This window comes from Protopterus annectens, chromosome 17.part0, assembly GCF_019279795.1.
Source record: "Protopterus annectens isolate FY-2018-M chromosome 17.part0, PAN1.0, whole genome shotgun sequence".
Classification (NCBI taxonomy): Eukaryota; Metazoa; Chordata; order Ceratodontiformes; family Protopteridae; genus Protopterus; species Protopterus annectens.
Window position 1 is genome coordinate 791144588 of NC_056751.1, and position 26591 is coordinate 791171178.

The following is a 26591-nucleotide window of genomic DNA, read 5'->3' on the forward strand; positions in this document are numbered from 1 at the left end:
AACTTAAGCAAACATATTTTCTTGCACAATACAAGTGCTGCCAATTTACAGTTCAACTTAAAGTTTCTCAAATAAATACATCAGTTTTTGACAGTCCCACAGCCTTGGTACTCCAATTTAGGTTATGTTGTCTTACACTTTTCAGTTTATCCACATACAGGTCTATGGTACTCTTCAGTATTCACCTGTAGGCTCCTGGCTTTCCCAGAACAGGTCAGCAGGTAGGTACCAGGTACTCCACAGCTCCTTCTAGTAAAGGTTTCTTAAGAGTATCCAGTCCAGTCATGAAAATCCCTCTACAAGGGAAGTAAACATCTCCAGGATTATGGGCTATGAGCCTCCCCCATTTAAGAACAGTTCTTCATGGTGACTCAAGATTCTTTAAACGTTTTTACATATGGATCCCTATCACACGATCGACTTTTCAGAAACTTGAAATTCATATGGTTGATACCATAAGATCGAGTTTTTGAAAACTTGAGGGTTTTGAATGGAGATCGCCGTACAATGCAGATTGAGAAAGTTACCCTTTTCCTTACTGTAAGTGCAATCTCGGAGTTGGTATATATAATTTGCAGGGGGTCTGGGGGGTGCAGGGGGGCTTGCCTCCCTGCAAAAATGTAAAGAGTAGACTTCTGTGTTTTTTTTTTTATGTTTGAGTTTTCGGAAACTCAGTCATATGGTCCCAACCATATGAATTTCGAGTTTCTGAAAACTCGATCATCTGATAGCAATCCACACACACACACGCACACACACACACACACACACACACACACACACACACACACACACACATACACACAAACTGGCACTAATTTTTTTATAGAATGTGTATAGTACACATAGCACTTTTTATTTGTTATAAATGAAACAACAGCTTTTTTTTTAAATGAAACAGCCATTATGTCACAAAGACTCCCCCACCATCCTGCATAGATATTACAGTTGCGTAAAATCTTACCATAATAGTAGATGCCCTTCCCTTCACGGTTGCAGTATTCTTTATTAAAGGGATCCCCTGTCAAGAGTAGCCCAATGTCTGGCCAGTATCCCAAAGCCTTAGGTTTTTCAAGGACATCGTATTTCACATGTATGAACCCCGCTCACAGTGTAGGACGTAAAGGTGACGTACGGACATACATATCTCAGAACTAAATGGCCCCATGAGGAACAACAGTCCCAGGAGAAAAAGAAAAGTAAAAAGAGAAAGGAGTAGAGAAAAAGGGGGAGGGAGAAGGGAGGGAGCGAATATTGCAACAGTGAAGGAAAGGACATCTACTGTTATGGTAAGATTTTACAAAACTGTACTGTGTCCTTCCATATCACTGTTGCAGTACTCTATTAAAGGGAGAGTAAAAAAGTTCAAGAGGAAACTTGGGATGTGGAAGGCCCAGCAGGGACCTCAAGAAATCCATGCAGGATAGCCCTAGCAAAGCCAGCTCTAGCCCTGGAAATCACATCTAGCTTGTAATGTTTAGTGACGGTATGGACAGAAGTCAAAGTAGCAGCCTCAAGGATGGAATTGGTATCCAATCCTTTGAGAAAAGCACCAGGGTAAACCACAGCCCTGATAGAAAGACCCTTTACAGAAGCAGAAAGGCTTTTCCCATGAAAGGAGTAACAAAAACAAATTGCTTTAAAAGATCCAAGAAGAAGTGGTTTGGTTAGAGACAGCCAAACCTTGAAGAAACAAAATGTTGTGCAGACTTGTGAATGGCCTTAGTCTTATCCAAATAATATCTGAGCTGCCTGTGTAAATCCAAGGTATGAAGAACCTTCTTACTGGCAGACTGCGGAGAAGGGAAAAAGTGGGCAAATTAACAGACGGATTAAGAGACAATTCATTAACCACTTTGAGCATAAAAAAAACAAATTAGTACAAAGAGATACCCTGTTCCTATGAGAAACTAAAAAAGGAGGGACAGCCATAAGGACCTAAAACTCAGACACCCTCCTAGCTGAAGTACGGTTCAAAAGAATAATAGTCTTCCATGTACAATGCTGCAAGGAAGCTGAACCTGCAGGCTCAAAAGGAGCCCAAATCAATTTTTCAAGAACAAAATGAAGGTCCCATTAAGGAGGAATAGGCTTCCTGGGAGGTCTAATATGAAGGACGCACTTAAGAAATTGTTTGACCTCAAACCTAGAGGCCAAAAGAGGAGTCAAAGGAGGACAAGCAGAAATAGATGAAAGGTGAGCTTTAACTGAAGAGTACGGCAACGGAGCATGCAGCAACTCACAGAAATAACAGAGAAAGTACAGTTGTGTACCTACCATAAATGTAGATGTTCAAGTGTATTCACTGTTGCACTCATTACAATTGGGTTATCCTGCTGGCAGGCTACCCGCAGTCGGCCTGAATTCCAAAGTCCTGGTCCGGTGTCGGTTGCTGTCGCCTCCTCCCTGACGTCAGTGCGCCAGGGGTATAAAAGATGCAGCTGACACCATTTTCTTCAGTTTTTCTTGCCCCAGATGTCAGGTGCCCCCTAAAGGGTAGGCTAAATTATGCCAATAAGCATGCATGCACTAAAGTTAAATTTTCCTTCATCTACAAGCAAATACACCACATAGGTTGTATTGAATAGAGAAGTACAGATAAGTCCCAGCAAAGGAAAGGGGGATGGTGGGTGGGTAACCTGGACTGCAACATTGAATACACTCGAACATCTACATTTATGGTAGGTACACAACTGTACTATGTTCATCGTGTTTCACTGTTACAGTCATTACAATTGGGTTGAATCCCAAAGCTAAGGTTGGGAAGCTGGGGCTAAATAGGATTTGGAGCGGCTATGAGGCCCTGCAGAACCGCAGTGGCAAAGCCTGCCCTGGATTTAGAGTAGAGAGGTAAGTGATAGTGCTTTGTAAAAGTGTGCACTGAACTCCAAGTTGCAGCCTCTAAGATGTCTTTGGTTGGTACTCCTCTGAGGAAGGTTGCTGAAGTGGCTGCTGCAATGGTTGAATGGGGCCTAATGCCCTTAGGCACTGATTTGCCATGCTGTAAATAGCAGAAACGAATGCAGTGGCCTATCCACTTTGAAATAGTCTGCTTTGAGATAGCCTTTCCTTGTGATCCTGCAGCATATGCCACTAGAAGTTGTTCAGACTTTCTGAAAGCTTTGGTTCTGTGCAAGTAGAAGCGTAGCTGCCTGTGAATGTCCAAAGAATGCAGAGGTGTCTCACCCTTATTCTGTGGGTTTGGATAGAAGGTAGGCAAATTAATTGTTTGGTTAAGGGCCACACTGGATACTACCTTAGGCATAAATGTTGGGTTTGTCCTCAGAGAAACCTTGTTAGGATGGAAAATGATAAAAGGTTCCACAGCCATGAGTGCCTGTATCTCTGAGACTCGTCTTGCAGAGGTTATTGCTAGGAGCAGAGCTGTTTTCCAGGATAAGAATTTTATATCAGCTGTAGAGGCTGGCTCCAAAGGAGGCAGTGTGAGTTTTTCCAAGACATAACTGAGGTCCCATGCAGGTATTGGTGCTCTCCTTGGAGGTCTTATGTTTTTGGCCCCTCTGAGGTACTGCCTTAGTAATGGATGAGAAAAAATAGGTGATTCTGTATTGTAATGAGCTGAAATGGCAGAGGCATGAATCTTAATTGATGAAAAGGATAGGCCTTTGTCCAGCATCTCAGTTAAGTATTGCAAAATCTGAGGAATATTTGGTACAATCGTGTCAATTCCTTGTGCCTGGTTCAAAGCACAGAATCTCTTCCATTTTTCTGCATAGGATTTTCTGGTGCTAGGCCTCCTGGCCTCCAAAATAACATCCATCACCGCTTTAGAGAGAGGTGTGCTTTGAATGGCTACATTATCCGCCATGCTGACAGATTTAAGGTCCTGAGTTGGCTGTGCAGGATCTGACTGTTTTGCTGGGTCAATAAGTGAGGAATTTCAGGTAATGTCTAGGCTGGGCATTGAGACAAGCTCTTTAGGATTGGGTACTAGTGCTGGCGGGGCCAGTCTGGGGCAATCAAAATCATTTTTGGCTTCTCTTGTCTGACCTTTAGGAGTACCTTGGGAAGGAGAGGCAGTGGAGGAAAGGCATATACTGTTAAGTTTTTCCAGCTGAAAGATAGAGCATCCACTTTCCATGCTTGCTTGTGATAAATCCTTGTGCAGAATCTCTGAAGTTGGTAGTTGTGAGGGGAGGCAAACAGGTCTATGTCTGGGCATCCCCAGTTCCTTCTTCATGCTGAAGACTTGTGGATCCAATTTCCACTCGTGGGGATCCATTAGGTTTCTGCTTAGTTCATCTGACAGAGTATTTATCTTTTCTGGCAGGAATTGTGCTTGCAGATGTACTTGGTAAGTCAATGCTGTGTCCCACAAAGTCATGGCTAGTCTGCAGAGGGGGTAGGAATGTGTGCCTCCCTGCTTGTTTATGTACCACATGACTGTAGTATTGTCCGTCTTTATCAATAGTTGTCCTGGATGAAGTAGATCCTTGAAGGCTGTCAGGACATTCTGAACAGCTAGCATCTCTTTTTGGTTGATATGTAGATGCATTTGGCTTGCGGACCATGTGCCCTGAATACATCTTCCTGCCATATGGGCCCCCCAGGCATAATCTGATGCATCTGTTGTTACTGTCTGCCTGGCTGTGGGTAAAGTGAATGGCTGTCCCAGTTTCCAGGCTGTGAAAATGTTGAGTCCAAACACTTTTTAGATACCATTGTAGCTTCCTCATATGCAGTTTTGCGTATGGAATTAGCAGAATGCAGGATGCCATGAAGCCCAAAGCCTGCAGAATTTTTCTTGCAGATAACTGGGTCTTTGTTGCCAACATTTTGAAATAAGTAGTCAGTTGTCTTTGTCTGGCGTGAGATAAGCCATCTGGGCAGTTGTATTTAAGCTTGCACCCAGGAATATTATCTCCCGAGAGGGTACTAGTTTTGATTTCTTTTCGTTTACTGTGTACCCTGGGCACGTTAGTAATCTTTTTACAAACGCCAGATGCTGCAGTAGAATGTCTTTGTTCTCTGATTGAATAAGACAGTCATCCAAGTAAGGATAAATTTGTATTCCTCTTTGTCTGCAAAATGCAATTACTGGTGCCAGACATTTTGTGAAGACTCTGGGCGCGGTAGATAAGCCAAAGGGCAATGCAGAGAATTGGTAGTGCATTGAGCCAGCTATAAATCTGAGGCATCTTCTGCATGATTGCCTGATTGGAACATGCAGGTATGCCTCTTTTAGGTCTAAAGTCACAAGCCAAGCCTTCTTGCCCAGCATGGGCAGAAGCTGCTGTAGAGTCAACATTTTGAATTTTGGAATATCCAAAAATGTGTTTAGAATAGACAGGTCCAGTACTGGTCTCCAGGCTTTGTCCTTTCTGGGCACCAAGAACAGTCTTGAGTAAAATCCTTGTCCCTGCTCTTGTTGTGGTACTCGTTGAATGGCCCTCATGTCCATGAGGGATGAAACTTGTTTTTGTGCCTCTGCCCATTGGTTGTGTGGCAGGTCTGGCATACCGTTTTCCCTTGGCAGGGTGTGAAAGTGGAACCTGTAGCCTTGAGACACTATATTCAAGACCCATTTGTCCTGGGTGATCATGTGCCAATTTTGTGAAAAAAGTGCTAGTTTTCCCCCTAAAGGAGCTGCCAGAAGGTAAGTGCTTGGCGCAGGCAGGGGGAGGTCATTGGGACTGCTTTCTGTATGGCTGTGATTTATCTTCTCCACTTTTGGAGGTGGAAGTACCCCACTGTTTAGACCTGCATGAGCCTTGGGGCTAAGATCTGCCTCTGGGGCATCTGTATCTGCCTCTTTTTGGCCTGTCTGACACTGGAAAGGACCAATTTTTTGTAGGCCAGTTCCTGCTAAATCTGGGAGGCTGTACCTGTAAGAAATCCTTGACTGTTTGCATAGATTTAGCTTTGTCCTCCATTTTCTTCAACACCTCTTCTGCTTTAACACCAAGCAAGGTATCATGCTGTAATGGGGCATCTAATAATTTTGCTTTAACATGATCAGGCAGATTCTGTTCCTTTAACCAAGCATGCCTCCTAATGACAGAACCCGTAACAGCGGCCCTGCAGGAGGCCTACAGAGAATCAAAACCACATAGCAAAGTATGCTTTCCCACTTGTTCAGCTGCATGCAATAAATCCTGCATTTCTTTGTTTTCTGCACATTCAGAATTTGTCAACATTTTCTGTTTAAGCAGTGACATAAGGTATTGCTGACATTTAAGCAAATGAAACTGACAATTTAAAGCCCTTACAGCCAAGGTAGCAGAAGTGTAAACCTTTTTCCCCCATCTGTCCAGGGCCCTTGCATCCCTATCAGAGGGGATAGGGTTTTTTGCAGTGGAAGCCTTGACCCCTTTGGGACCCTGAGAGATTGTTTCTGTGTCAGCAGCAGGGTTTTTATAAAGAAATTTATGTGAATCAGGAACCCTGTAGTATCTGCCTGGCTTAACAGGAGCTGGTGGTAAAGAGTCAGGAGACAGACTAAAAATACACCATCTACATTGTCTAAAACAGGAGAAATAGCAAGGGGCCTGTGCTGAGGTAGTAAAAGGAAGTCTCTGAGCCTTTTCTTAGATTCTGACTAATTTTGGCTCTCCCAGTGGAAGTGCTCCCTCATGGTATGCAGGATCTCCCCAAAAGAAGAGAGGCTGAAGGGATAGATTCTTCAGCATCAGAATCCTCATAGGGAGGAAGAGAGTATTCCTGTTCAGAAGAGGAATTAGAGGAAATGGAAATCTGATCTGAAGATTCATATTTTGTCTCTTGCCTAGGCCTCTTATTAGGAGGGGGATGAGAACCCCTGATCAAAGTAATTAGGTCTTCGGCCATTTTAAGCATCTGTTTTTTAGGCATGGAGGCCTGTCCAGGGGAATGTTTTACTTGTTTGTTTGTCTTTAGAGGTGCTTTAGTCTTTGCCTTTGAAGCTGAAGTCATTTTCACATATAACTGTGTAGGCCTGAAAACACCCTGAGAAGCCAATGCCTGCTCAGCGGCTCCGGACCCATCTGAGGGAATAGTTTCCGAGGGTCCAATACCTTGAGTATCCAGTGGCCTAGTCGACTCCGCGTGGGAGTCGGAAGTGGCCTGTGGCTCTGAGGTAGTGGGCATCAGGGGCTGCGAAAGCGCCTCACTGAGAACCGGTGACTGGCCTAGCAGAAGCCTCGTCGTCGGTTTTGGACCTCGGATGCCTGTCCTTTTCTTTGCGCTTTTTATAAACTCCAATAGTCGGCTGTTCCGATGGCATTATATAATTAAACCGTCTGCCAAAGTAATGAAATGCAAAATCGAACCGACGCTTAATACTGCGTTGGTTAAATCTAGCACAAAACCAACAACTAGCAACGTCGTGGTCAGGGCCTAGGCAAGGAATACAGTAAGAATGAAAATCCTTATGAGGTATTTGCTTCCCACAAGAAATACAATTATTAACTTTTTCTGACATCGGTCTGGAGCAAGAAAAAATGTTTCCCCAATGGGGTACTTAGCTTTAATGAAGACTTCGGATTTTGTTCTGAAGGAATATGAATAACCTGAAGAGTCAACTGAAAGTGGACAGCCAGATGCCAAACTTGAAGAGCTAGTCTGTACAGAAAGCAAGACGGTGTTCCCTCTTGCTTGTTGACATACCACATCCCTGTGGTATTATCTGTAAAGATTTTGAGAGGCCCTGGAAGAAAAAGAGAATGGAAGGTCTGAAGAGAAAGGAGGAGAGCTCTCATTTCCTTGATGTTGATATGATCTACCCCCTGATGAATGGGCCAAAGACCTTGAACCTAGTCCAAAGCATCTGAAAAAAGTTCCAGAAATGGGAAGGGGCTGAAAAGGAAGCCCTTGGTTGAGAGACAGCTGATGAATCCAGCAGTGAAGCTCTAGTGTGAGGCACAGAAGAAGAACTAGAAACTCTAAAGGATGACAATGTTGAAGCCACACTGACTTTAACAACCTGTGGCTTCCACATATGGAGCCTTGCTAGAGGAAGTACAGGGATGAAGGAAGCCATGAGAAACAGAGACCTTAAAACATCTCTGGCCATAACTGAGGCCTGATGAAGAAGGGATTGAAAAAAGGCAATAAGAGCCAGAGCGTTGGGTTGTGGCAAGGAAGCCAGCATAGGAATGATCTACAGCCTACACCCGAGAAAGCACATGATCCTGAGAAGGAGTGCTTCCACTTTCCATGCCAGAGGACTTGGGATTCTGGTGCAAAAGAGAGGAAGTTGTCTGTTCAGAGGGAGGCAAAAAGATCTACCTGAGGACAACCCCACTGGCGGACAATGTCCAGAAACACATCTCTGTGAAGCATGCACTGGTGAGTCTGTGTTATGGACCTGCTCAGAGAGTCTGCCACAACGTTTTGTTCTGAAGGAATATGAATAACCTGAAGAGTCAACTGAAAGTGGACAGCCAGATGCCAAACTTGAAGAGCTAGTCTGTACAGAAAGCAAGACGGTGTTCCCTCTTGCTTGTTGACATACCACATCCCTGTGGTATTATCTGTAAAGATTTTGAGAGGCCCTGGAAGAAAAAGAGAATGGAAGGTCTGAAGAGAAAGGAGGAGAGCTCTCATTTCCTTGATGTTGATATGATCTACCCCCTGATGAATGGGCCAAAGACCTTGAACCTAGTCCAAAGCATCTGAAAAAAGTTCCAGAAATGGGAAGGGGCTGAAAAGGAAGCCCTTGGTTGAGAGACAGCTGATGAATCCAGCAGTGAAGCTCTAGTGTGAGGCACAGAAGAAGAACTAGAAACTCTAAAGGATGACAATGTTGAAGCCACACTGACTTTAACAACCACTGTGGCTTCCACATATGGAGCCTTGCTAGAGGAAGTACAGGGATGAAGGAAGCCATGAGAAACAGAGACCTTAAAACATCTCTGGCCATAACTGAGGCCTGATGAAGAAGGGATTGAAAAAAGGCAATAAGAGCCAGAGCCTTGGGTTGTGGCAAGGAAGCCAGCATAGGAATGATCTACAGCCTACACCCGAGAAAGACATGATCCTGAGAAGGAGTCAGAAAGGATTTCTGGAAATTTATCATAAACCATAGGCTTTGGAAGAGGCAAATAACATAGTGGAGGTGTTGAATCAAGGCCTCTAGGGAGGAGACTTGAATGGACAAGTCTTCTAGGTAAAAAAAGATCCGTATCACCCTCATCCTGCAAAAGGCAATCAAAGGAGCAAGGCATTTGGTGAAGACCCTTAGGGCAGGGGAAAGGCCAAAAGGCAAAGTAGAGAACAGAAAATGCAAGTAAAAAACACAGAAACGCAAATATTTCTTCAAACAGGGATGAATAGGAATGTGAAGATAGGCATCCTTGAGATCCAGAGAGATCAGGAAAGCCTAAGGAGGAAGAAGAGGAGAGAAAGTCTGAAGGGACAGCATTCAAAAAGAAGGGATCTTCTGAAAGGTGTTGAGCTGAGAAAGGTCCAGAATGGGCCATTAGGTGCCTTCTTTCCTGGGAACCAAAAACATTCTGGAATAAAACCCTTTCCCCCTTTCAGAAGCAGAAACTGCTTGGATGGTGCTTTGAGACAAAAGACCCTGAAGGGCAGCTGCTCCTGAGGAGGTTGAGGAATGCCTAGAAAAGGAGGAATGGATTTCCACACAATGAAGTATCTCTGATGGATGATGGACCTAACCCAGGAATCCAGAGTAATCTTTAACCAATCGGAAAGAAACAGGGAAAGACAAAGAGACAAGAGAACCTGACCTAGGATGAAGGGAAGAAGATAGACAGCACCTGTCTTTTCTGGAAAAGGAGGCTTCTCAGTAGTAGGAGTCTGCGTAGGTTTAGGATGAGGAGTCCTTCTAGATCACTTTTTACCTTTGGGAGGAGGGCAAGACTATCTACATACAAAATCAGGCTTAGAAGGATAATTCTTCTGAAATTTGGGAATAGAGAAAACAAAAACATGTTTTAGTTCTTGCAAGACCTTGCCCTTCTCCTACAGTGACTTAAAAAGCTCAACAGCTGCAGAACCAATGAGGTTTTTATTATCAAGAAGAGCATCTATCAATTTAGCCCTAATATCATCAGGTAAAGGTTGGAGGCTAAACCAAGAACAACACTTTAACACAGCAACAAAAGCATCAGCTGCATCATAACTACATTTAATAAAGTGGTATGCCATTTGAGAAGAGAAGCCCAACAAAGACAGGGCTGAAACCTTCCCCTCAGAATCAGGAAGGTCAGAAATAACCTGATAGGTCTGACAAAGAACAGCTAAGACGTACCTGGTCATATGGGTCTGATAATTAATAGCCCAAAAGGCCAGGGTAGCAGCAATATACACCTTTTTGCCCAGTTTCTCCATGGCCCTGTTGTCCTTGTCAGAAGGAAGCAATTTAGTAGAAGGCAATAGTTTGGAAGGTTTGTCAGATGAGACAGACACAAGAACAGGGTCAGCAGAAGGACATTTGTAAAGAAACTTAATCATAAGGCACTGTATAAAACCTGTCATTTTTTTTAGGGGCTGGAGGTTGGGAATCAGAAGCCTGAGAAGCTGTTTAAAAAGTGTCTAACAGGAAATCTAGGATCAGAGGGACAGCAGAGGGCTTAGAGGACTCCATCAGAAGGAGTTCATAATACCTCTTCTGGGCTCAGAAGCTTGAATATACAGTTCCATTTAAAGAATTCCATCATACGAGAGACAGTATCCCCAAAAGAAAGTTCCTCAAAGGGAGAATCTGGACTAATGGAATCCTCCTCCTCAGAACCATAGTCTAAGGAAGAAGGAATAAGGGACTCTTCTCCACAGTCCAATTCCTCATTAGAAGAATCCTGCTCCCAAGGCCTCTTAACAAGAGTAGATGATCGGGGGGGGGGGGGGCAGAAAGAGAAACTCCCTGGGGAGGCTTCTAGACCATGAGTGCATTAAACAACCCCTGTGTAAAATCCTTCCATTCATGCTGGGCATCCTTGGAAACAGGGGAAATATGTTTTGTTTTCTGCTTCTTTTTCAAAGGGACGTCAGCCCTAAAGACCTTAGGACGTTCGGACCCTTGCTGACATTCAATCAACGTAGTGTGAATCTCCTCCCGAACAAGAATGGAACATCCCTTGGTCCCTCGGATATGGTCAGCCTAGGTTTGCCCTCAATATCTGGAACGGATGTCTGCAAAGCCTCTGAGGATGTGCAAAAAGCCAGATCCATGCCAGCCTCTGAAGTGGTTGAGGCAGAGGATCCAGTGGAACAACTGGATGATCCTCCGGGCTTTCACCAGCTTCAAGAAAGACGTCCAGGGGAGGTGGTTCAGCAGCGAACCTGACCTGACTTTTTTGGTCATCTTCTTCTTGCCAGACTGTTGACTCTCAGGGTGGGACAATTCTGCCATCACACCCTGTGCCAACAACTTATGACGCTGGCTGTCTAGGTAGATAGACAAGGAGGATGGATGACTATGAAGGGTCTTATGGACAAATACTTGACAAACTGAGCACAAAATATGGTCGTGAGAACCACCCAAGCAAAAAAGACACTGCTTGTGATGGTCCTTATGGGGAATCTGTCTCCCACACTGACAGTTTCCCTTTCTGGATGATATATAAACTTGCAACCAAAGGAAAAAACAAGATAAGAAGAAAACCCCTAAAGGGCACTTATCTGAAAACGGCTTGGTAACCAGCACAAACAAAGGAGCGTTCAGACCAATGATCAAAGATGGCATTTGGACTGGTGGCAAAGAAGTTCTGAGATATGTACATCAGTACATCATCTTTATGCCCTAATCTGTGAGCAGCGAGCATATGTGTGATGTGTGATATCCACAAAAAAAACTAAGGCTCTGGTACACTTGCTGGATGTTGGGCTACCTTTGGCAGAAGATCCCTTTAGTAAAGATTACTGCAACAGTGATATGGAAGGACATCTTCCAGTTCTATACTAAATGGGATGGGTTATGGGACCAGGAAAATCCAAACACTTCTGTGTGGCTAATGCCAAGCATATGTCTGACTGTAAAATGGAATGACTGTAGTGCTAAAATCATCTATATACACTGTAACTTTTATATATGTATATTTTTTGTTCAAGTGTTTCAACTTCCCAGATAAAATGGCAGCTCACAGTTTATACTTCCCTCTTTCAGAGGTTAAGGGGTTACTAACAAAACCTACAGTACATGGACTGCAACAAATGCTAAAAACAGTTAAAAAATAATTTTCACTCTCACTCACACAGACAAATACAAGGTAAATGGATATGTATGTGGCATGATGTACTTTGATATTCTGAGAAAAAAAATGCATCTTTTTTTAGAAAGAGCAACCAAGATGAAAGAATAAAGGAATGAACAAATGAGCGCACTCAACACAAAACATTAGCTCTTCTTTATACTTGTATTGTGTCACATTTCCTACAAGATACGTTCGAAAGTGTGACTGCACAAAATGAAACTTTTAATACACATCTTGCAGAGTTTCAATTCAATCTTCAACAAAGTTTGTGAACATATTTAACCTTCACCCATTCTGATCAACATGTATGAAGAGAGGTTAGAAAATAACTTACCAAGACGCTTCCAGTGTCCAAGTGTATACTGGGGGATGCAGTCCTGGATAAAACAACCAAATGTGAGTTAATATATTCAGTGCAGTTAAATCTCCAAAGTCAGACAGCTACTGTACTATGCTTTAACTCAGGAGAAAAAGGTTGAACTACTTCAAAGTTAGCCTTATCCCAGACAGCATATGGATTCAACCCTGCCAAAATGCATTAATCAGAGTTCCTCAGACTACAACTGAAGCTCACAGACTCAGACCTACAACCACCAAAAAAATACTAAAGCCCGACATGAACTGATACTATGCCATCTGTGAGTTAAAAGCCTCATGCTTATTTCAGCAAACTGACTGTTCTATCTGAATTCTAACACAATTCATGGGTTTTATGTGGGTACCATCTTCAACAGATCATGCAGCTTCAAATGCACCAAACGTTGTAGATTAAGTTGACTGGTGCCCACCACAACCCACAGATTAACTTGTGCAACAGTACACTATACAGCCTCATCGGATACAGGACAGGCACAGTTCTTGGTACTTCACAGTTTCTGTTCAGTCATCTTGTGCTGTTGGTGGCAGAATCTCGCAGATCCCCTAAGCAAGTAATGCTTCATGTAACAGCAAATTATATGGAGGAAGACAAAGGTCATTTACTTATCATACCATTAGATCTTCATTATCCACATTCATCCACTTCAACAACACTGGTTAGTCACAGGCAGTGGATGCTTGGTACCTTTAAGACTCCCAAGCTCTAAAGCTCTTCTACTAGCCTCCCATAATCTACCACACGTTCCCTCTTCTTCAAGTTTGCATTAGGTACACTTAGCGCCTATTAACAAAAACACAGCTTTAGGGCCATTCCTCCAGGTTTCTTCACAGAAAGGCATTGCAAAGGAAAGGGGAAGAAGGGTAGGCTTGTTGTAGTGGACAGAACCAGATCCTGAAGCTCTAACATTACTGTTCGTACATAACTTTCACATCTTACCTGATCAAGTCCATCCTCTTCAACATCAGGACAGAGTCCTTAGCTCTAACCTTTTGGGTGGCATCAACACAAAATACCATAAACTAAGGTTAGCCCTGAATGTATATCTAGACCTTAACATTATATTTAGCTTTATGGTGGCATGTAAAAGTATGTAGTGAAGTCCATGACATAGCTGCACAGATACAGTCAACTGAGAATTGTTGAAAATGTTCAATAAAGTAGCCATAACTCTAGGGTAATGTGCTTTAGATTTGTTGGATAAGGTGTTACTGTATTTTCTACAGTAGAAAACAAGTCTGACAGCCACTTGATAGGGTGACCCTTGAAACCTTCTGTCCCAATTTATTTTGTGAAAAGTAAACAAACAGATCACCATTTTCTTATATTTTTATGTTTAAGTAAAAACATAGCTGTGAAAGAATGTTTAAGTAAAAGCATAGCTGTGAAAGAATGTTTAAGTAAAAACAAACCTGTGAAAGAATATCTAGGCAATGAAGCAAATATTCTCTCCTGCTGGAATACTGAGGCGAGAAGACAAACCATTGACCAAGTAAACTAACTTTACAACAATAATTATAAAGGGAGATTCAGAAGAAAAAAATTAGAAGTTATGTACTGACTATAATGTTCCATGTTGGTCATTTTCATTCTTCCTCAACAACTGGGTTCAGATCCAACTCAGCCTTTTTTTTTTTTTTTTTAATATACTGTTCCTGGCCACTAGAACTCTCAAGCTCCTCCCTTACCCATAATGCTCTCTCCACTGACGTAGATCAGATCTTGTTTGCTGGCTTATAGTTATAACAGGAATATTAGCCCCCAAGTAAGAAAGGCCAAAATCTGGAGCTCAATAGCAGGAACATTGGTTCTTCAGTTTCTAGTAACAATCTTTAATGAAGGGGCTAGTTCTTCTACTGTCAGAGTTCAACTAGCTGCTCTTTTTAATTTCCACCTTAGCTTCATCAAAACTTTGTAAGGCCTTTTTAAGGAGTACCCTTCTTTTGAGACCACCTTATAAAGATCCAACTCCACCATGAGACTTGAATTTAGTACTACAAGCCTTGATTGATTCTCCTTTCATGCCAGCAGCAAAATGTGAGTTAAAGTTTTTAACCTGGAAAACTACATTTCTGATAGCGATTACCTCTGCTCGAAGACTTTCAGGACTTCAAGCTTTTGTCTTTTAAACCTCCTTATTTAATATTTCATAAAAACAGGGTAGCACTGCGAACCACTCCTTCCTTTCTTCGTAAGGTGGTGTCAGAATCCAACATCAGTCAGTCCATTATTCCAGTTTTCTTTCCAGATTTCACAAACAAATGTAAATACATGTTACATTTGCTGGACGTCCACAGGCAATTACATTTTTATACATAGAACAAAGAATTTCAGAAAAACAGACCAATTGTTTTACTTTGCAGAATCTAAATTGGGCAAGTCAGTTACAAAAGTTACTTTAGCCAGACAGTTGACTGATTGTATATCCTTTGTTTATAATAAATTGGGCCTATCCTTACCAAAGCCTTTAAGAACCCATTCAACCAAGGTCCATTGCAACATCTTCAGTATTTTTATCCAGGGCTTCCATGGATGATAGCTGTGCGGCTGCAACTTGAGCTAATCCTCATACTTTTATTACTCATTACAAATTGGATCTGGTCTCAAGGGGAAGAGCAGCTTTTGGCACAAAAGTGCTCAGGAATATGCTTCCTTAGTGTCCTCCCTGGATTTCAGGTAGCTGGGAACTCTATCCCAGTTGCTGAGGAATGAATGAAAATTGACAACATCAGATAAAGAAGTTATGTACTCACCAAAATGTTCCATCTGTGTTGCCCATTTTCATTCCTCCTCAACTCCCCTCCCACCAAACCCCTACCTTTGCATCAATATCTTCTGGAACAGTGAGAGGTAACAAGGGAACTTTTAGTACTGGTGCTGAACAGGGATCAATATCTTTTTGCTGCACTCAGAAAGCAAACCTTTTCCATTTACTTCTGTATATTTCCCTAATGGAAGCCTTGTGAAAAGACAAAAGTATATGACAGACAGGGGACAAGAGCCTGGGTCGTCTAGCTGTCAATGGAAGTGGAGAAACCATGTGGTCAGTTTTAGGTTTGAGATGTTCGGGTGAATCATGTCTGCCAGGTGAGACAGGAGGTCTGGAATTAGATCCAGAATCCATGAAGAGTAAACTGCATGAGGCCAAAGAAAGGGGAGCCAAGTCTGTCAAGGCCAGTAAGGGGCAATGAAGATAACCTTGCTCTTCAATTGGAAAGCTTTCTGCAATTTGGGGATTAAGGGAGTTGGGGGATATGCACAGAAGAGACTCGTGGCCAATCGTGAAGGACAGCATCTCTTGGTGATTCCCCAGTGGAGGGATTAGGGTCAAGAACCTGCTGCACTTGTTGTTGAGGGAGATGCAAAAAAGGTCGCAACACGGATGACCCTATTGGCGAAATATGTCTTCAGCAATTTTAGTGTTGAGAGACCATTCGTGAGGTAACATAAAGGAATTGTTCAACTTGTCTGCTATCATGTTGGATTTCCCCGGAATGTTCATTGCTATCAGAAGTAGATTGGATGAGATCTTCCATTGCTGCAGTCTCAGAGCTTCTTAATACAAGGGGTAAGATCTGGTCCCTTCTTGTCTGTTGATGTACCAAACCTGGACATATTGTCTGTCTGAATCACAACTGTCCCAAAAGGGAGACAGTCTTGGAAAGCCTGTAATGCTAAGAGCACTGCTCTCATTTCCAAGACACTGACGTGTGTTGGCCTCTTTGGGGGACCATGTGCCTTGGATTGTATTTCCCAAGAAGTGCCCCCCTCAATCAGGGAAGTGTCCATGGTCACTACGGCCTTGGACTGAGGAAGAATGAAGGGACAGCCTTGTAGAACCTGATCTAAGCAAATCCACCACCAGAAATATTTTTTGTATGCCTGAGTAATTTTGATCTGGGTAGACACAGACTGATGAGGATGGACCACTGAATCGCTAATGTCCATTGAAGTATTCTCATATGGTATCTTGCTAGGGGAACTAGAACTATCGCTGCAGACATTGATCCCAAGGCTTGTACAATCAGGCCAAAAGAGAAGAATTTTGAATTATCTTTTTGACTTGAAATTGGATAGTCTGTACCCTTGGAAAGGGAAGAGAGGCTGTTACTGATATTATGTTGGATAAGGCTCCTATGAACTCTAACGTTTGAGTAGGTTCTGAGATTTGTTGTGGTTGATGATAATTCACAGAAGAGAGCAAATCTGAACTATACAATCTCAACCTCTTATCCGTAGATGCTTGGTCAGACTGGTTACGAGCCAGTTGTCCAAGTACAGAAACACCCAGAATTCCTGCAGTCTCAAGTAAGCTGCTACTACTGCCAAACATTTGGTGAACACCCTGGGGGCTGTGGTGAGGCCAAAGGACAGTTCTCTGAATTGGTAATGACTGGCTCCCAGCCAGAAGCGTAGATACCTTCTGGATCATCTGTTTATCTTTATGTGATAGTACACATCCTGAAGATCTATCGAGCACATCCAGTCGTCCTTGTGCAGGAAAGGCAGAATGGATTGAAACGTTACCATCTGGGAATTGGTGTACTGGTCTAACTTGTTCAGAATGCTGAGATCTAAAATTGGTCTCCATTCCTCTGTTTTCTTTGGCACTAAAAAGAATCCCAAGTAAGTTCCAGATTCTATCTGGTCTGGTGGGACATCCTGGATGACTTTTTTTCTAGCAGCTTTTCTACTTCTAGAGCTGCTGCTTTCTTCTTATTGGGTGGAACAACAGAAATTTTATTTAGTGCTAGTGGGGGTGGTAGGGAAAACAGAATTACATAACCTCTGGAAATAATCCTCTGCACCCACGTAACATCTAGCCATGCTCTCTGGTGCAGGGAAAAACAACCTCCGACTGGCTCTAGAGGTGGACAATCAGGCCTCCTTTCAGGAGTGCTGATACAGTCTGCCAGAAAAAGAATCTCTACACCTCTGGTTCTGCAGGCCTCCTCTGCTGTGTGGGCAGCATGTCCCATTTGAGTCCCTCCCCCCCGTGCCTGGGGGTGGTCTATCGCCACGTGGATCTTGGAAAGGACCCTGGGACTTTTTGAACCACATTTTTGACCCCCTTGATGATTCCTAGAAAGGGTTCTTTGAGGAGTCGAAAAACGTATGCCCACTGCAGAGATGGTCTTACCATCTAGCTTGCACCTAGAGAGTGTATCCTTTACTTTTAGGCCAAACAAACAGCTTCCGTCAAGGGGTGCATTGACAAAAGAGGATGGTGAAGGGCTCCACAAAAATCACACAGATGCATCCAGGTGTGCCTCCTGATAGAAATGCCTGAATCTGTCACCTCTGCAGTACCTTCAGCTGTGTGCGAAAAAAGCCTCATGGACAAAATAATGATCAACTGTATGGTAGCTAACTGTGAGGCAACAGAGGTCTAAGCCTCAGAGGTACTGGTCCCAGCAAGGGATTTGGAGAGTTTTTTAATCAAATCTAGTGAAGTGTGCCAAATAATTCAGTGACCTGAGAGCAAAGGTTACTGAAGCACATACATGCTTCCCAAATCTGTCCAAAGCCCCTGACTCCCTGTTAGGGTGATGGACAGAAGAACTCTGTTACGCAAGTTCGTTCTTCATGGCCATCACCACGACTATGGCATCTACTGGTACTCCCTTGTTCCAAAACTCTCTTCCTGCTGGTGGTGCCAAAATCCTGTCTGATATTTTTGGGATCGGCTCAATAGTATCTGGTTCCTTCCATGCCTGCCTAGAGATCAAATCAATGAGCTTGTCGGTGGACAGAGTCACCCAGGAGCTAGAAGGGCCAGACCCAAAGGCTTCCAGGAATACTGATTCCTCTTGGAAAGGGTTATCGGTAGACCAACCACCCCTTTGTTTGAGGATTTCCAGAATGTCTCCAAAGGAGACATCATCAGGTGGTGATCTTGGGGATCTTTTCTTCTCATCAAAATCGGTATCTTCAGTGACTGACTCTTGAGGAGAGTTTAAGTGCCTCCTCTTGCACTTTCTCTTCCTATGGACTTCTTCAGTGGGATGTTCTGGAGAAGTATTGGAAGAAATGAAAATACCCTGCTGGGTAGTCTGGAGACTTGAGATTGGCTGTCCCTACAGAGTAGAGTGATGAGGCTCAAGGCACAGGGACATTCAGGATACACAGGGAAGATCCAAGGAGGGAGGAACCATCTGTCCTGCAGAAGCAGAAAACACTCTCTCCACTACCTCAAAGGCAGAGTGCCCTGGGAAGAAGGAGACCAACTGAGCCAAGAAGCCATACTTCCAGACCACTGGCTCCCCCTGACCTAAGCGCAGTCCACCTGAGGCAGAGGTCTGAGCTGAACTGTCCAATGCTGAGACTCTGAGGAGCAGAAATGGTTCTGACAACTTCAGAGTCGACTGTGATGCTTTAGATCCAACAGAGACACTTCAGCTCCGAGAGTTGTCTGGCTCTGACATGCTCAGACCCAGTGCACTCACAAGAACGCATCAGAGCCAAAGATATGATGATCTTCGGATCCAACACAGATGGTCCTGGACAGCTTGAGCTCCAAAACCAAGAGTTGGATCAGAGAAGGAACCGAGACAGGTGATGCAGTACTGGTAAAGGCTTCCTGACCTGAAGGGGTAAGAGCTGGAATAACTCCCATCTGAATCTGTGTCAACAAAAAGTTCCTCATCATTCTATCCATGTCAGCTTCTGTCAGGCTTCTGGAAGAATGAGAGGAAGAGGCTACATAGGGGGACCTGGAATGCCGACGTCTCTCCAAAAAAGGTGAAGGAACTCTAGAGGGCAATGGATCCAAGGAGGATGTGTACCTCACTCGAGGTAAGGGCTTCAGATCAGACACCACTGGATCTGAGGAAGTAGAGTGAACATCTGATGCTGGCTGATCAGAAGATCTGGACTTGGATCCAACTCCTTTGATTTTTTCTGAGCCAGCTCCAACATCATATCCGAGGAAGGGGTAAGATGGCCCAGACAGATCCAATGGCCTCTTTCTGTGCTCTGTTTGGTGGATCTGGAGGGTTCAGCCCCCACATAATGCCTCTGAAAAGGTTAAAGGGAGAAGACCTTCCAATATCAGTTTATTTTTTCAATCAATGACTGCCCTAGGATTGAAAGACTTGCACATATCACAATCCACTTTAAGGTGATCAGAGCCCAAACAATGCACACAGCAGTCATGCGTGTCAGGAAAGGGGAGTTAGTGCCCATATTTTTTACATTTTTAAAGCCAGAAGGCTTTTCTGCCATTTTAGCACTTTTAACTATTACAAAGACAAGAAACTATTTTTTTTTAAACAGGAAGAAGGAAAGGATAGAAAAAAAAAATACCAACAATGATATTAAAAAGGGAAAGGGAGAGATGTAAACACCAACGATGGTAAAAGTGAAATACATTAAAACGTGTAGGTAAGGAGGATATAAAATGCAATAATAAATTTGAAGGAAAAGGGGAAAAAAGGATTATTTAGGCAATTAAAGATTTCACTTATCTGAAAAAGAAAACTCTATTAATGCCCGAGAGCTCACGGTGACCATGTCTATATGTGAAAGTGACAAACAAGATTGGGGTTATGTTAGGGGATAGAACATTGTGGTTAAGTGAAGAGCTTGAGAGTTCTAGTGACCACCTCCTGTAAGAAATGTCAGAGTCAGATCTGAGGGTCAGATCCTTAACAAATTGCTGAGGAATGAATGGAAATTGACATCAGATCTTGAATTTTATAAATTCTTCTGGCTCTCCTTACTGACACTGCTGCAAAAGGAGTCTTCCATGATAAGTACCAAAGATGCACTGTAGCTTCAGGTGCAAAGGTAGCTTACTGTCATCTCTTCCACCATGAAGTTGAAATCTCATGGAGGGGCAGGTCTTGTCAAAGTAAACATTATTGTCAATTAGAACTACACACGTGTAGCCTAAACAAAATGTCATGTATCAGGTCAATTCTTGAGATTACAAAGGAAAGTGAAACAACACAACAAGTAGAGAAATACATATAACTAACAAACACAATACTACTTCCAATATACACAAAAAAGAGCAGAGACAAATACCAACACTCATAGACAAAAAGAATACCCTCCCGAGTTAAATTAACTACCCTATTTAAAGTAATACAAAACACACTACAGATTGAACAATGCCAAGTTATTTGTCTAATATTGCACTTGTGTGGGTTAAATAATACTGACTATAGACATAATAAATAAATATTGTACTTCCTTGGAATATATGTAAGTATATATTGCAAATATAAATAAAAATTGTTTTATGTGTCCAGACTCCTGGGACTAGTGCCAGAGTTCAGAAGTCTAATCACTATAGGGTAGAAAAAAAAGAAGTTATGTACTCACCATAACGTTCCATCTGAGTAGTTATACTTCATTTTTCTGCAACTTGTGAGTATACGGATCCGTATCGGATCCGAGCCGGCAACTTTTTTATAGCATCTGCTCCGAGCTCCTCCCCTTACCCATAATGCCCTACCATCTCCTATCTTCCCTCAGATTGAGTTTGCTGCAACTAAAAAGATAAGCAACTCAACCCAATAAACCAATCCTGAAAAGACAGGACAAGGTCCGGGGGACGGAGGGAGGGAATGTTGCAGAAAAATGAAGTATAACTACTCAGATGGAACATTATGTTGAGTACATAACTTCTTTATCTGAAGTAGTTAACTTTATTTTATCTGCAACCTGTGGGACAGAGTCCCCAGCTACTCCAATCCTGGGAGGCCCTTATGGAAAGATATCCCTGAGCACCGCAGAGCCAAAGGATGCTCTATCCCTTGAAATCAGATCTAATTTGTAATGGGAAATGAAGGTATATGAATTGGCCCAGGTCGCTGCTGCACAAATATCGTCCAAAGACACCCTAGACCAAAAAGCAGCAGAAGTCACCATGGACCTGGTAGTGAGCCTTAACAATACCAGGAGGAGATAAACCTTTTGCTTTGTAGGCATGTGAAATACAAAGAGTGATCCATCTAGCCAAAGAAACTTTAGAAATAGCTTTTCCCATAAATGCTTTGGAAAAGGAAACAAACAATTGGTCAGTCTTGCGGAAAGACTGTTCTATGAGGATAAAAACGAAGCTGTCTATGAACATCTAACAAATGGAGTTTGTATTCACCTCTATTTTGGAAGTTATTAAAGAAAACGGGCAGATTAATGGACTGGTTTATGTTTGCTTCAGATGCCACTTTAGGTAAGAAGGAAGGGTTAGTACGGAGGGAGACCCTATCCTTATAGAAGACCAAATACGGAGTAACGGCAGACAGAGCTTGAAGCTCAGAAACCCTCCTAGCAGATGTAATGGCGACTAGGAAAGCGGTCTTCCAGGACAAATATTTCAAGTCCACCGAAGCTGCAGGTTCGAAAGGAGGAGCCACCAATGCCTGTAAAACAAAAGTAAGGTCCCAAGGAGGCACTGAATCCTTGACAGGCGGCCATAACAGAAAAGTACCTTTAAGAAAAGCCTTACACAGCCTAGAGGAGGCTAAAGCCATGTTGTCTTCACCAACGTGAAAACTGGAAATGGCTGCCAATTGTACTATCACTGTGGAGGAACTAGCTCCTTGCTGAAAGATACCAGAGAGGAAGTCCAACACCGCTGGAACAGGGGCTGTAAAGGGATCTATTTTTCTCTGTGAGTTCCAAATGGAAAAGCACTTCCATTTACTGCAATAAAGTTTCCTAGTGGAGTCTTTAAGAGAAGCCACCAGAATGGATTTTACCGGGGATGAAAGACCGAGAGTCCTGACAATTAACGGAACTGGAGCAACCAGGCTGTCAGCTTGAGGCTGCCCAGATCGGGCGGACGTGCCCCCGACGGATGGGAAATTAGATCCGGGCAGGGATCCAGAACCCACAGGGGAGCTAAGAGATGAGGCCAAAGGAATGGGAACCAAACCTGATGAGGCCAGAATGGAACAATGAGGATCATTTTGCACTGTAGTCGGCAAGCTTTCTGAAGAAACTTCGGAATGAGTGGCAAAGGTGGATAAGCATACAGAAGCCTGGGGGGCCAAGCATGGACTAGAGTGTCTCTGGGGACTTCCCCTGGTGAGGGAATCAGAGCGAAGAACTAGCTGCACTTCGCATTGGAAGGAGATGCGAAGAGATCGCAGCAAGGCTGAACCCATGCAAGGAAGATCTCCTCTGGTACCGATTGTTTCAGAGACCACTGGTATAGCATCAGAATAGCCCGACTCAATCTGTCCACTAAAATGTTGGAGCACCCCGGGATGTGCATTGCTATCAGAAACCGACCGGTGGAAATTGCCTACTCTCATGGCCTTGTGACATAGGGGGTAGGATCTGGTTCCCCTCCCCTTGTTGATATACCAGACAACTGACATGTTGTCTGACTGAATTGCAATCAATCCGAGAGGGAGGACTGTGTGAAAGGCTTCCAATGCTAAAAGCACTGCCCTCATCTCTAGAACATTTATGTGCAACTTGGTCTCTGACTGGGACCACGTGCCTTGGACTGTCCTTCCCAAACGGTGCCCCCCCCCACCCGAGTTGGAAGGCGTCACTGTGGCTTGGACTGGAGATGACGCGAAGTGGCGGCCTTTTGATATCTCCGGTGAACTTAACCACCAAAGAAGAGATGTCCTGCAGATGTGACTGATCTTGATCGGAAATTCCACGGGCAGGTCTAGCCAAGACCATTGAGCAGCCGGAGTCCATAGAAGAACCCGTATGTGAAGGCGCGCGCACAAGGGAGAATCGATATGGAGGCAGCCATGGAGCCCACAGCCCGGAGAACCTCACTCGCCTTTGAAGACTGGAGTTCGCTATCTGAGCTATGTGGCACCTGAGGTGTAGGATCCTGTCTGGAGTTAAGAATACCTTCATCTGCAAAGTGTCTAGGCGTGCCCCAATGAAGTCTAGAACTTGTACTAGTTGCAAATGGGATTTGTGAACATTGACTGTAATTCCCAGTAGATCTGCCAACCGAATTAAATAATCTCGGGCCAGACACAAGTGATGCTTGTTGGGCGCAGAGAAGAGCCAGTTGTCCTAGTATGGAAACACCTGAATACCCTGAAGCCTCAGGTGAGCCGCTACAACTGCCATTACCTTGGTGAACACCCTGGGGGCTGTGATGAGACCAAAGGGTAGGGCTCTGAACTGAAAATAACTGTCTCCCAACCGGAAGCGCAGAAACCTCCTGGAGCGTCTGTGTATTTTGATGTGGTAGTAAGCATCCTGGAGGTCTAACGAGCACATCCATTCGCACTCTCGGAGATAAGGTAGAATGGACTGTAGGGTGACCATCTGGAATTTCTGTTTGGCTATTGACAGGTTTAATGTTGACAGGTCTAGAATGGGCCTGAAGTCCCCCGTCATTTTGGGCACCAAAAAGAACCTTGAGTAGACGCCTAATCCGGACTGATCGGGGAGGACCTGTTCGATAGCTCATTTGAGAAGCAGCTTTGAAACCTCTAGAGCTGCGGCCTCCCTGTGAGCGGGTGGAACATCCGGGAGGTGTTTTGTAATATTTAGAGGGGCAACAAATGGGATAAAGTAACCTCTGGATGTTATCTGTAAAACCCAGCGATCTGTCGTAATGGATTCCCATGCCACTGGGTGTAAGGACAATTGTCCCCCCGACTGCCTCCAGAGTAGGACAGTCTGGCAACCCCTCAGGGCTGTTGACCAGGTCTATCAGAAAAGGGTTCCCTAGACCCGAAATTCCTGGGACCCCCTCTACCTCTGGGTCGGCGTTGATCCTGTCCCCCTCTGCCTCTGGGGGAATAGTTGTCCTGAGAATCCCGTGAAAACTGAGATTTTCGGAACCACATCTTCTTCTGCCCTCTTTGATTCCTAGAGAAGGATCGCTGAGGGTTAGAGAAGCGGACTCCAACGGCAGGCAGTCTTCTCGTCCTTTTTGCTCTGGACCAGTGTGTCAGTTACTGTCTTCCCAAAAAGGGAAGAACCGTCGTAGGGAGCGTTGATAAATGACGCCTTGAAAGGGTCCGCGAACTGACACAACCTGAGCCAGGCATGATGCCTCATGGCTATGCCTGTCCCAGCCGCCTTAGCTGCTCCTTCTGTGGCATGGAAAAGGAGCCACATTGACGTGTTTGAGACTGACTTCAGAGTAGACATTTTCGCCAAGAACAACTGTTTGTCCTGCAGCAATAAAGACTCTGGGGGCGACTCAGCGAATTCCGAAGCAAGGTCTCGCTGAAGCCGAATCACATGTGCCAAATAATTCAGCGCACGGATAGAAAAAGTCGCTGAGGAGTAGACACGCATCCCAAACCTATCCACCGACCTGGATTCCTTGTCTTGAGGGTGGACTGTGGAACTCTCCTGTGCTAGCTCCTTTATTTGTGGCCGCTGCAACCAACATAGCATTAACTGGGGCTCCTTTTGACCAAGGTTGTCTGTCGGAAGGGGGAGATAAAACCTTGTCAGAGCATTTGTGGATGGGCTCTACGGTGTCAGGCTCCTTCCATGCCCTCATGGTGATGAGGTCCTCCAAGGGGTCTGCTGGTAGGGGCACCCAGGAAGTAGATGGGCCCATGCCAAAGGCCTCCAGGAACACTGACTCATCCCCAGAAGGTTTTGGGGCTGACCAACCTCCCCTCTGGCAGAGGATCGCCATAATTTCTCCGAAGGAGACGTCTTCGGGAGGTGACCTGGGGGAACCTTCTCCTTCATCCAAGTCAGTGTCCATAGTGAGGGACTCGGGGGAGTCCAAGTGCCTCCTTTTGCACTTGCACTTACTGTGACCCTCTTCAGTGGGACTTTCAGAAGGGGATCTGTGAGCCGCAGGGGTTTCCTCAGAGAAATTAACCTGGGGATCCTCTGGCACAGGCTGTCCCCTGAGACAGGCTGAAGGGAGTCGTTGCCAAATCCAGGAGGGCCTTGGTGGTGTCCAAGGGGATGGGCTGGGGTCTCAATCCCTGGGAGAGAATCCTCTCCACCACTTCGAAGGCCGAGGGAGAAGCTCTCCCCGGATCCGAAGCGGGGACCGGAGCCAAAGCCAGGGTAGCCTGAGGTCCGAGGGAACAGATCGGATCCGAAAAGTTCAGAGTCGACGAATCCACGCCTGTCAGCGGCTCCAAGAGTCACTCGGATCCGAACAAGTCGATCCGAGGAACTCAAGGTAACAGCCGGAGTCGAGGTTGGAGGAACCGTCGGCGCCGGGCTACCAGCTCCAAAAAACCTCGGATCCAAGAGCCCCAAAGCTGAAGCACGGATTGGGGAAGGAGAGATGGGGCGGAAAAGAGGCATGGAGGTCCCCCGTCCAGAGAGAGAAGGGCCTGGCAAGACTCCCATCTGAATTTGGGTCTGAATAAATCTCCGCATCATCCTGTCCATATCCATGTCTGATAGGCTCCGAGTCGACCTCAAAGAGGCCACCAACTCGGATCTGGCTGGTCTGCGCAGTGGGGAGGAAGGCCTCGGGTCTGAATGTTCCAACAGCTTCGGTGAGAAATGAGGAGACTGGAGCTGTGGAGAAACAGGCCTCATGCTCTTAGATGGGGGTCTGAGAAAGAGCTCCCTGTCTGGGGATCTCTTAAGATGCCTGTCCTTTTTCTCCCTTTCCTCTCTGCGCCTTTCTTTATCTTTCTCTTTTTCTTTGTCAGCCATGCTGACTGAAGATTTGTCCTTAGAAGACCCATGGCCAGAAGAAGAGGGAGGTTGAGTCCCTGTCTGGGTGGGAGGTAGAACACTAGAGACCGAGGCCGAGGCAGATTCCAGCATGGCAGCAGGGAGAAGGCCTTTGGCAACTAGCTTGGCCTTGCAATCCCTAAGGGCCCTAGGGTTAAAACCAGAACAGACAGCACACTGAGTGGACAAATGTGCCACTCCCAAGCAAATTACCATCGGCCAGGGAGAGCTTATGGCCACACACTGTACATTTTTTAAAGACAGGCTTCGGCTGATCAGCCATAGTCCTGCACTCAAAAGATACAAACACTACCTCTCCAAAACCATACACAAAACAGGTAGGGGAAGGGCAGGCCTAACTACTACTCTATACAAAACTTTTTTTTTTTTTTTTTTTAAACACCGACGACCAAGCAAGATACTACACAAGGGGAGGAAGGGAAAAAATTTTA

The 26591-nt window shown here is 44.5% G+C and overlaps 1 protein-coding gene across 1 annotated transcript in view; it reads right to left on the bottom strand.

The window, feature by feature from the left end:
- PPOX (protoporphyrinogen oxidase) overlaps window positions 1–26591 on the bottom strand; it is a 572299-nt gene that overhangs the window by 103297 nt on the left and 442411 nt on the right. The window contains exon 11 of the mRNA XM_044059458.1: window positions 12490–12532. Coding sequence (XP_043915393.1) covers window positions 12490–12532 — 43 coding nt within the window. The remainder of the gene's footprint in view (window positions 1–12489; window positions 12533–26591) is intronic.